This window comes from Salmo salar, chromosome ssa13 (assembly GCF_905237065.1).
Source record: "Salmo salar chromosome ssa13, Ssal_v3.1, whole genome shotgun sequence".
Taxonomy (NCBI): domain Eukaryota; kingdom Metazoa; phylum Chordata; class Actinopteri; order Salmoniformes; family Salmonidae; genus Salmo; species Salmo salar.
The window spans coordinates 2,447,655-2,459,138 of record NC_059454.1 but is presented as its reverse complement, the minus strand read 5'-3'; the positions used below and the strand labels follow the sequence as shown (position 1 = coordinate 2,459,138).

Sequence of the window (11,484 nt, the reverse complement as noted above, 5' to 3'; positions counted from 1 at the left end):
TGTTCTAGAATACATTATAGAACAGAAGAGGTGTTCTAGAATACATTATAGAACAGAAGAGGTGTTCTAGAATACATTATAGATCAGAAGAGGTGTTCTAGAATACATTATAGAACAGAATAGGTGTTCTAGAATACACTATAGAACAGAAGAGGTGTTCTAGAATACATTATAGAACAGAAGAGGTGTTCTAGAATACATTATAGAATGGAAGAGGTGTTCTAGAATACATTATAGAATGGAAGAGGTGTTCTAGTGTGGATATTGGAACATCATTAGATCCAAACCCCACCCACCCACCTTATAGGCCCTTCCCTGGCCTGGAGGATGGGGCTTGGCTAGAATGGACTGCTCCCATCTGTCCCTCTCTCTCCTCCTGCTCACAGATTGGTTGGCCAGGGGAGTGGGTGGGCGGGGAGGGAGGAGGGTAGGAAGGAGGGGGGATGGTGAGGTGGGGGGAGGGAGGGGAGAGGGGGTCTGGGGGAGGTGGGGAGGGGCGGGGGGGAAGAGGTAGAGGTGAGGGAGGAGGAGGAGGTGGGGGAGAGATGAGAGGAGCGGGAGCGTGATGAAGGGGAGGTGTGTGTGCTGCGGGGGAGTTCGGGAGGCTGGGGGCAGTCACTGATCTGTTCCAGGAGAGAGGGCATGTCCCCCTCGATCTTCTCCAGCACCGCCGCCATTTGCTTCTCGATCTGTTCGATCACGCTGTCCATCTGCCAATCAGTAGTACTACTACCATGACCTCTGACCCCGACCCCTCCGTGCTCCAGTCCCCCATACATCCCTCCTCCACCCCCGCTGCCGTACAGAGAGGAGCAGTAGGAACCCCCGTACCCGCCCAGCTCCACCTCCTGGCCGTATGCGGTGGTGTGTCGGCCTAGACTAGGGGAGCTTCCCAGCGCCCCTACGGTATAACTGTAACCCCCCTCGGACGGTTTGGGTTCCCCTCTGGACATGCTGAACTCTACACTGTGCCTGTCTGCCCTCTGGTCTCTACCGATGGGGCTCGCATCACCTCTTGGCCCTATCCTAGGTCCTACTCCTGAACCTACCCCTATTCCAAATATCCCTGCCCCTGCCCCTGCTCCAAATGTCCCTAGCCCTCCCGTTTCCATCCCAGTTCCTACCCTCATGGAACCTACACCCACCCCAACCTCCAGTCCAGCAGGCCTCTCAGCTACAGCCTCAGGGAGCTGGGTCTGACACCAGCTCCCGTCGTCCATCTCCTGCTTCTTCTCCTCCACTGGAGCCTGCACTGCGGGCCTCCTGTCAGCGGGTGGCGCTGTGGTAGTAACAGGAACTGTAGGAGTGGTAGAGGCAGCAACGGGAACTGTAGGAGTGGTAGAGGCAGCAACAGGAACTGTAGGAGTGGTAGAGGCAGCAACAGGAACTGTAGGAGTGGTAGAGGCAGCAACAGGAACTGTAGGAGTGGTAGAGGTAGCAACAGGAACTGTAGGAGTGGTAGAGGCAGCAACAGGAACTGTAGGAGTGGTAGAGGCAGCAACGGGAACTGTAGGAGTGGTAGAGGCAGCAACAGGAGCTGTAGGAGTGGCAGAGGCACCAACAGGAACTGTAGGAGTGGTAGAGGCAGCAACGGGAACTGTAGGAGTGGTAGAGGCAGCAACAGGAACTGTAGGAGTGGTAGAGGCAGCAACAGGAACTGTAGGAGTGGTAGAGGCAGCAACGGGAACTGTAGGAGTGGTAGAGGCAGCAACAGGAGCTGTAGGAGTGGTAGAGGCAGTAACAGGAACTGTAGGAGTGGTAGAGGCAGTAACGGGAACTGTAGGAGTGGTAGAGGCAGTAACAGGAACTGTAGGAGTGGTAGAGGCAGTAACGGGAACTGTAGGAGTGCTAGAGGCAGCAACAGGAACTGTAGGAGCAGCAGGGCCCTGGCCGGTGTTGTGGAGTTGGGCGGCCATCTTGCGCCGTTGGGTGGTTGGAGTCTCGGGAGCGACAGAGGGCGGATGCTTCTTTTCAGCGTTGCTAGGCAACGATGACGCTGCTCTTTTGGGTTCAGGGACGGAGATGGGGGTGGGGTCCTGGGGCTTGGTGATGTCAGGGGTTACGGTGGGGGTAGGAAGTGTTTTGGGCTCTGGGGTTGTTTTGGTTTTGCCCAATGCGGCAGCCATTTTGCCTGACGTCTTCTTCAAGGCTGGCTTCTCTGGCTCCTCCCCTGGAGGTTTGCAACTGGCACTTGATTGGCTGGGAGGTTGAGAGCGCTGTTCATTGGTGGCAGAAAGAGAGATCCCTACGGAGGGACTTGGAGGGATCCTCCCTCCAACACTCTCCTCCTCCCCCCTCCTCCTCACCCCTACTCCCCCGTTCATTTCCTCCCGCTCCGGGCTGGTTTCAACCGTCACCTCTAGAGATACGCTGCCTGGTGTCACCCCTCCTTCCTTACTCTCCCGTACTCCTCCTCCTCCTCCTCCTCCCCCCTGGACCTCACCTCCTCCTCCCCCATGCCCTCCCGCCGCTGCCGCCTCGGCTGCAGCAGCTTCAGATGCACGAAGACGCTGCATGAAGGTGGTGACTCTGATCGCTTTCTGTAAAAGAGAGAGAGAGGGAGGGAGGGAGGGGGGGGATGTAATCAGACAATACATCACAGTACTGTACCTTCACACATCTTTACAGCATTACCTCTGGTTTGTATAGTTTGGTCTTAGTGGGAGGATATATAAGGAGATACAGTCTAATGACAAATATTTAACATTGAAGCACTGAACTGATATCAGTCGATGTGAAGCAGTTATGAACACTGCAGTGCAGACACGAAGCCAAGGCTGTGAAACATGTTGGACGAAGCCAGGCTGTGAAACATGTTGGACGAAGCCAGGCTGTGAAACATGTTGGACGAAGCCAAGGCTGTGAAACATGTTGGACGAAGCCAGGCTGTGAAACATGTTGGACGAAGCCAGGCTGTGAAACATGTTGGACGAAGCCAGGCTGTGAAACATGTTGGACGAAGCCAGGCTGTGAAACATGTTGAAGGTCAATAATTTGTCACTTCTTGACTTGGGATTGGGTGAGTGATTTCAACAACTAGACTGAAGCACAGTGTGTATTGGTCAATGAACCAGGAACTACTTCAGAAGAATGATGAACCAGGAACTACTTCAGAGGAATGAAACTTAACCACAGTGTGTATGGGTTAATGGACCAGGAACTACTTCAGAGGAATGAGACTTAACCACAGTGTGTATGGGTTAATGGACCAGGAACTACTTCAGAGGAATGAGACTTAACCACAGTGTGTATGGGTTAATGAACCAGACACTACTTCAGAAGAATGATGAACCAGGAACTACTTCAGAGGAATGAGACTTAACCACAGTATGTATGGGTTAATGAACCAGGAACTACTTCAGAGGAATGAGACTTAACCACAGTATGTATGGGTTAATGAACCAGGAACTACTTCAGAGGAATGAGACTTAACCACACTATGTATGGGTTAATGAACCAGGAACTACAGAGGAATGAGACTTAACCACAGTATGTATGGGTTAATGAACCAGGAACTACTTCAGAGGAATGAGAGTTAACCACAGTATGTATGGGTTAATGAACCAGGAACTACTTCAGAGGAATGAGACTTAACCACAGTATGTATGGGTTAATGAACCAGGAACTATAGAGGAATGAGACTTAACTGCAGTATGTATGGGTTAATGAACCAGGAACTACAGATGAATGAGACTTAACCGCAGTATGTATGGGTTAATGAACCAGAAACTACTTCAGAGGAATGAAACTTAACCGCAGTATGTATGGGTTAATGAACCAGGAACTACTTCAGAAGAATGATGAACCTGGAACTACTTCAGAGGAATGAGACTGAAGTACAGTATGTTTTCATTTTTTAAATTTGAAATTGAACCTTTATTCAACTAGGCAAGTCAGTTAAGAAGAAATTCTTATTTACTATGACGGCCTACACTAGCCAAACTCGGACGACGCTGGGCCAATTGTGCGCCGCCCTTTATGATTCCCAATCACGGCCGGTTTTGATACAGCCTGGATTTGAACTATGGTGTCTATAGTGACACCTCTAGTACTGAATTGCAGTGCCTTAGACCTCTGAGCCACTCGGGAGCCAGAGTATGTATGGGTCAATGAACCAGGAACTACTTCAGAGGAATGAAAAAGAGACAGGGCCGGGCTGGAAGTCAATCACTGCATCTCAAAAATCCACAGTGGCTTTCTTTCTTTTCCTTCATCTGCACTGATCCGAACAGAGCTGGACAAGGGAAAGCAGATGTCCTTCATAACATTTTACCATTTTGCTTTCACGTGACCCATGTATCCTAGGCCTAGATCAGTGCAGATGTAGGAAAGGAAGGTTAGGAAAGGAAGCAAAAGAAATGAAGAACACTTGAGATGCACCCGAAGAAGAGGAGGAAATCGCAGATGGAACTCTTCTGGGATTGGCTGAGTGACAGTGGGCTGGATCGGAGTGGGAGTGGCTGAGGGAAGAGAGACTTTATCTCACCAATCAGACACGTTTCCTCTCTGTTTCTCTCTCACAGAAACACACTGATGGTGTTCATCTGAATAAGTCTGTTTCGAGACTACTAGTGGTTGCATCCCAAATGGAACCCTATTCCCTATATTGTTTACTACGTTTGACCAGGGCCCTATGGACCAGAGGTGGGGGGTGTCTATTTTTCAATAACAGCTGGTGTCTCATATTAAAGAAGTCTCGAGGTATTACTCACCTGAGGTAGAGTACCTCGTGATAAGCTGTAGACCGTAACTATCTACCAATAGAGTTCTCGTCTATATTATTCATAGTTGTCTATTTACCATCACAAACCGATGCTGGCACAAAGACCACACTCAACCAGCTGTATACGGCCATAAGCAAACAGGAAAATGCTCATCCAGAGGCGGCGCTCCTAGTGGCCGGGGACTTTAATGCAGGTAAACTTAAATCCGCTTTACCAAATTTCTATCAGCATGTTACATGTGCAACCAGAGGGAGAAAAAAACTATAGATCACCTTTACTCCACACACAGAGACACATACAAAGCTCTCCCTCGCCCTCTATTTGGCAAATCTGACCATAATTCTATCGTCCTGATTGCTGCTTATGAGCAAAAACTAAAGCAGGAAGTACCAGAGACTCGCTCAGTACGGAAGTGGTCAGATGAAGCAGATGCTAAGCTACAGGACTGTTTTGTTGCACAGACTGGAACATGTTCCGGGATTCATCCAATGGCATTGAGGTGTATACCACCCCAGTCATCAGCTTCATCAATAAGTGCATCAACGACGTCGTCCCACAGTGACAGTACGCACGGTTGTATTCAGTATTTCACTGTAAGGTCTACACCTGTTGTATTCGGAGTGCGTGACTAATAAAGTTTGATTTGAATCGGGTGCTCTTCGGAACGCTCTTATAGAACCTATTTCTTCAGTATGTCATTGACAAAAAACATGTTTTTTTTTTACACAAAAAACCTGAAAAGTTATTAACTGGCCATGAGAAACGAGTGAACAAGAGAGAAAACGATTTCTGTATGTGAGAGTCTTACTGTTCCCCCCTCTCTCTCTCTCTCTCTCTCTCTCTCTCTCTCCATCTCTCTCTCTCTCTCTCCATCTCTCTCTCTCTCTCTCTCTCTCTCTCTCTCTCTCTCTCCTCTCTCTCTTTCTCCCCATCTCTCTCTCTCTTTCTCCCCATCTCTCTCTCTCTCTCTCTCTCTCTCTCTCTCTCTCTCTCTCTCTCTCTCTCTCTCTCTCTCTCTCTCTCTCTCTCTCTCTCTCTCTCTCTCTCTCTCTCTCTCTCTCTCTCTCTCTCTCTCTCTCTCTCTCTCTCCTCCTCCCTCTCCCTCTCCCTCTCCCTCTCCCTCTCCAGTGAACACAGTACCTTCAGCTCCTGGGAACCACATGCAGGGGAGAGAAGAGAGTTAGGGAGGTTAATCACGCTGACACCGCATCACTCTCCTCCTGGATATACTCCATCATCGTCATCATTAGAAACATTCAGAGGAGGCTGGTGGGCTGAGATATCGGTGGACGGGGCTCATCGTAATGGAATAAATGGAACGGCCGTTACAATGAGCCATTCCATCTATATACAGCTTAGTTCCACCCACCAGCCTCCTCTGGAAGCAACAACTAAATCGTCATCGTCGTCGTCATTATCACCGTCAATTTAATCCAGGCAACTTATGGGAACATATAAACACAGGGTTTAACTATCAACAGAGGACATAAGAGTATTTCACTAAAACACGTACGAGTGGGAGGATTCTTACCCTCCACTTGGACTTAGCAAAGTTCTTCTCAAACTGGGCACAGACGCCATCCTTCAGGTTTTTCTCCGAGGCCCCGTTACCAGCAATCCTGACAGACAGAAGAAACATGAGCAAATGAATGGCAGATATTCAATTAATTAGTTTGTTGTGTGTGTGTGTGTGTGTGTGTGTGTGTGTGTGTGTGTGTGTGTGTGTGTGTGTGTGTGTGCTCACCACTCGTGTAACAGAGCATCTGCAGCTGTGATTCGCAGCATCTGGTCCACCTCCATCAGCCTACACACTAACTCCTTAGCTGAGAGGGGGCAGAGACCAGGAGAGAAGGGAGAGAGGAAGAGAGAGGGAGGGGAGGAGATGGGAAGGGGGAGAGGGAGATAGAAGAGAGACGGAGACAGATGGAGACGAGAGGGGGAGAGACAAGAGATGAAGAGAAGAGAGATGGAGAGAGAAGAGAGGGGGAGAGAGAGAGGGAGAGAGAAGAGAGGTGGGGAGCGAGAGAAGGGGGAGAGAAGAGAGGGAGAGAGAAGAGAGTTGGAGAGAGAAGAAAGAGGGAGAGAGAAGAGAGGGGGAGAGAGAAGAAAAGGAGAGGGGGAGAGAGAAGAGAGAGAGGGAGAGAGAAGAGAGGGGGAGAGAGAAAAGAGGGGGAGAGAGAAGAGAGAGAGAGGGGGAGAGAAGAGAGAGGGAGAGAAGAGAGAAGACAGGGAGAGTGAGAGACGAGAGGGGGAAAGACGAGGGGGGAGAGACGAGAGATGAAGAGAGATGGAGAGAAGAGAGAGAGAAAGTATACGGGGAGAGAATACGAGGAGATAGAAGAGAGAAGAGAGAGGCAGAAAAGAGAGAGGCAGATAAGAGAGAGGCAGAGAAGAGAGAAGCAGGGAAGATGGAGAGAGAAGAGAGGGGGAGAGAAGAGAGAGGGAGAGAAGAAAGGGGGAGAGAAGAAAGGGGGAGAGAAGAGAAAGGGAGAGAGAAGAGAGAGGAAGAGAGATGCAAAGACAGTAAATTGACGTGAATCTGCAGTAGAGCACTACCCCCCTCTAGTGGCTGGCTGTCTCTACTGGCTGGCTGTCTCTAGTGGCTGGCTGTCTCTACTGGCTGGCTGTCTCTACTGGCTGGCTGTCTCTAGTGGCTGTTTCTAGTGGCTAGCTGTCTCTAGTGGCTGTCTCTAGTGGCTGGCTGTCTCTAGTGGCTGGCTGTCTCTAGTGGCTGGCTGTCTCTAGTGGCTAGCTGTCTCTAGTGGCTGTCTCTAGTGGCTTTCTCTAGTGGCTGTCTCTAGTGGCTGGCTGTCTCTAGTGGCTGTCTCTACTGGCTGGCTGTCTCTACTGGCTGGCTGTCCCTAGTGGCTGGCTGTCTCTACTGGCTGGCTGTCTCTAGTGGCTAGCTGTCTCTAGTGGCTGTCTCTAGTGGCTGGCTGTCAATACTGTCTGTCTCTAGTGGCTGGCTGTCTCTAGTGGCTGGCTGTCTCTAGTGGCTGGCTGTCTCTAGTGGCTGGCTGTTTCTAGAGCTGGCTGTCTCTAGTGGCAGGCTGTCTCTCCTGGCTGGCTGTCTCTAGTGGCTGGCTGTCTCTAGTGGCTGGCTGTCTCTACTGGCTGGCTGTCTCCAGTGGCTGGCTGTCTCTACTGGCTGGCTGTCAATACTGGCTGTCTCTAGTGGCTGTCTCTAGTGGCTGGCTGTCTCTAGTGGCTGGCTGTCTCTAGTGGCTGTCTCTAGAGGCTGGCTGTCTCTAGTGGCTGGCTGTCTTTAGTGGCTGGCTGTCTCTAGTGGCTGGCCGTCGCTAGTGGCTGGCCGTCTAGTGGCTGGCCATCTCTAGTGGCTGGCCATCTCTAGTGGCTGGCTGTCTCTAGTGGCTGTCACTAGTGGCTGGCTGTCTCTAGTGGGATGCTGTCTCTAGTGGCTGGCTGTCTCTAGTGGCTGTCTAAAGAAGCAGGCTGTCTCTAGTGGCTGGCCATCTCTAGTGGCTGGCTGTCTCTAGTGGCTGGCTGTCTCTAGTGGCTGGCTGTCTCTAGTGGTAGGCTGTCTCTAGTGGCTGGCTGTCTCTAGTGGCTGGCCGTCTCTAGTGGCTGGCTGTCTCTAGTGGCTGGCTGTCTCCAATGGCTGGCTGTCTCTAGTGGCTGGCTGTCTCTAGGTACATACCACAGTCAGTCATAGAAGGAGCATACCACAGTTAGTCATAGGAGGCACATACCACAGTTAGTCATAGGAGGAACATACCACAGTCAGTCATAGGAGGAACATACCACAGTCAGTCATAGGTACATACCGCAGTCAGGCATAGAAGGAACATACCACAGTCAGTCATAGGAGGAACATAACACAGTCAGTCATAGGAGGAACATACCACAGTCAGTCATAGAAGGAACATACCACAGTCAGTCATAGGAGGAACATACCACAGTCAGTCATAGGAGGAACATACCACAGTCAGTCATAGGAGGAACATACCACAGTCAGTCATAGGAGGAACATACCACAGTCAGTAATAGGTACATATCACAATCAGTCATAGGAGGTACATACCACAGTCAGTCATAGGAGGAACATACTGCAGTCAGTCATAGGAGGAAAATACCACAGTCAGTCATAGGTACATACCACAGTCAGTCATAGATACATACCACAGTCAGTCATACGAGGAACATACCACAGTTAGTCAAAGGTACATACCACAGTCAGTCATAGGAACATACCACAGTCAGTCATAGGAACATACCACAGTTAGTCATAGGAGGAACATACCGCAGTCAGTCTTAGGAGGAACATACCACAGTTAGTCATAGGAACATACCACAGTCAGTCATAGGAACATACCACAGTCAGTCATTGGAACATACCACAGTTAGTCATAGGAGGAACATACCGCAGTCAGTCATAGGTACATACCACAGTCAGTCATAGGAACATACATCAGTCAGTCATATGAGGTACATACCACAGTCAGTCATAGAAGGAACATACCACAGTCAGTCATAGGAGGAACATACCACAGTCAGTCATAGGAACATACCACAGTCAGTCATAGGAGGAACATACCACAGTCAGTCATAGGAGGAACATACCACAGTCAGTCATACGTACATACCACAGTCAGTCATAGGTACACACCACAGTCAGTCATAGGAGGAACATACCACAGTCAGGCATAGATACATACCACAGTCAGTCATAGGAGGTACATACCACAGTCAGTCATAGAAGGAACATACCACAGTCAGTCATAGGAGGAACATACCACAGTCAGTCATAGGTACATACCACAGTCAGTCATAGGAGGAACATACCACAGTCAGTCATAGGAGGAACATACCACAGTCAGTCATAGGTACATACCACAGTCAGTCATAGAAGGAACATACCACAGTCAGTCATAGGAGGAACAAACCAAAGTCAGTCATAGGTACATACCACAGTCAGTCATAGATACATACCACAATCAGTCATAGGAGGAACATAACACAGTCAGTCATAGGTACATACCAAAGTTAGTCATAGAAGGAACATACCACAGTCAGTCATAGGAGGAACATACCACAGTCAGTCATTGGAGGAACATACCACAGTCAGCCATAGGAGGTACATACCACAGTCAGTCATAGAAACATACCACAGTCAGTCATAGGAGGAACATACCATAGTCAGTCATAGGTAAATACCACAGTCAGTCATAGGAGGAACATACCACAGTCAGTCATAGGAACATACCACAGTCAGTCATAGGAGGAACATACCACAGTCAGTCATAGGTACATACCATAGTCAGTCATAGGAACATACTACAGTCAGTCATAGGAACATACCTCAGTCAGTCATATGAGGTACATACCACAGTCAGTCATAGGAGGAACATACCGCAGTCAGTCATAGGAGGAACATACCACAGTCAGTCATAATAGGAGGAACATACCGCAGTCAGTCATATGAACATACCTCAGTCAGTCATATGAGGTACATACCACAGTCAGTCATAGGAGGAACATAATACAGTCATTCATAGGTACATACCACAGTCAGTCATAGGTACATACCACAGTAAGTCATAGGAGGAACATACCACAGTCAGTCATAGATACATACCACATTCAGTCATAGGAGGAACATACTACTGTCAGTCAAAGGTACATACAACAGTTAGTCATAGGAGGAACATACCACAGTCAGTCAAAGGTACATACAACAGTTAGTCATAGAAGGAACATACCACAGTCAGTCATAGGAGGAACATACCACAGTCAGTCATAGGTACATACCGCAGTCAGTCATAGATACATACCACAGTCAGTCATAGGAAGATATCACAGTCAGTCATAGGAGGAACATACCACAGTCAGTCATAGATACATACCACAGTCAGTCATAGGAAGATATCACAGTCAGTCATAGGAACATACCACAGTCAGTCATAGGAGGAACATACCACAGTCAGTCATAAGAGGAACATACCACAGTCAGAAATAGGAGGAACATACCACCGTTAGTCATAGGAGGTACATATCACAGTCAGTCATAGGAACATAACACAGTCAGTCATAGGAGGAACATACAACAGTCAGTCATAGGAGGAACATACCACAGTCAGTCATAAGAGGAACATACCACAGTCAGTCATAGGAGGTACCTATCACAGTCAGTCATAGGTACATACCACAGTCAGTCATAGATACATACCACAGTCAGTCATAGATACATACCACAGTCAGTCATAGATAGATACCACAGTCAGTCATAGGAACATACCACAGTCAGTCACAGGAACATATCACAGTCAGTCACAGGAACATACCACAGTCAGTCATAGTTACATACCACAGTCAGTCATAGGAGGTACATACCACAGTCAGTCATAGGTACATACCACAGTCAGTCATAGGTACATACCACAGTTAGTCATAGAAGGAACATACCACAGTCAGTCATAGGAGGAACATAACACAGTCAGTCATAGGTACATACCACAGTCAGTCATAGGTACATACCTCAGTCATAGGAAGATATCACAGTCAGTCATAGGAACATATCACAGTCAGTCATAGGAACATACCACAGTCAGTCATAGGAGGAACATAACACAGTCAGTCATAGATACATACCACAGTAAGTCATAGGAAGATATCACAGTCAGTCATAGGAAGACATCACAGCAGTCATAGGAGGTACATATCACGGTCAGTCATACGTACATACCACAGTCAGTCATAGATACATACCACAGTCAGTCATAGATACATACCACAGTCAGTC

The 11,484-nt window shown here is 48.6% G+C and overlaps 1 protein-coding gene across 1 annotated transcript in view; it reads right to left on the bottom strand.

The window, feature by feature from the left end:
* Positions 1-301: 301 nt before the first annotated feature.
* LOC106566306 (mucin-19) overlaps positions 302-11,484 on the bottom strand; it is a 285,875-nt gene continuing 274,692 nt past the window's right edge. Inside the window, 4 exon segments of the mRNA XM_045692717.1 lie at positions 302-457; positions 459-2,540; positions 6,256-6,343; positions 6,469-6,547. Coding sequence (XP_045548673.1) covers positions 302-457; positions 459-2,540; positions 6,256-6,343; positions 6,469-6,547 — 2,405 coding nt within the window.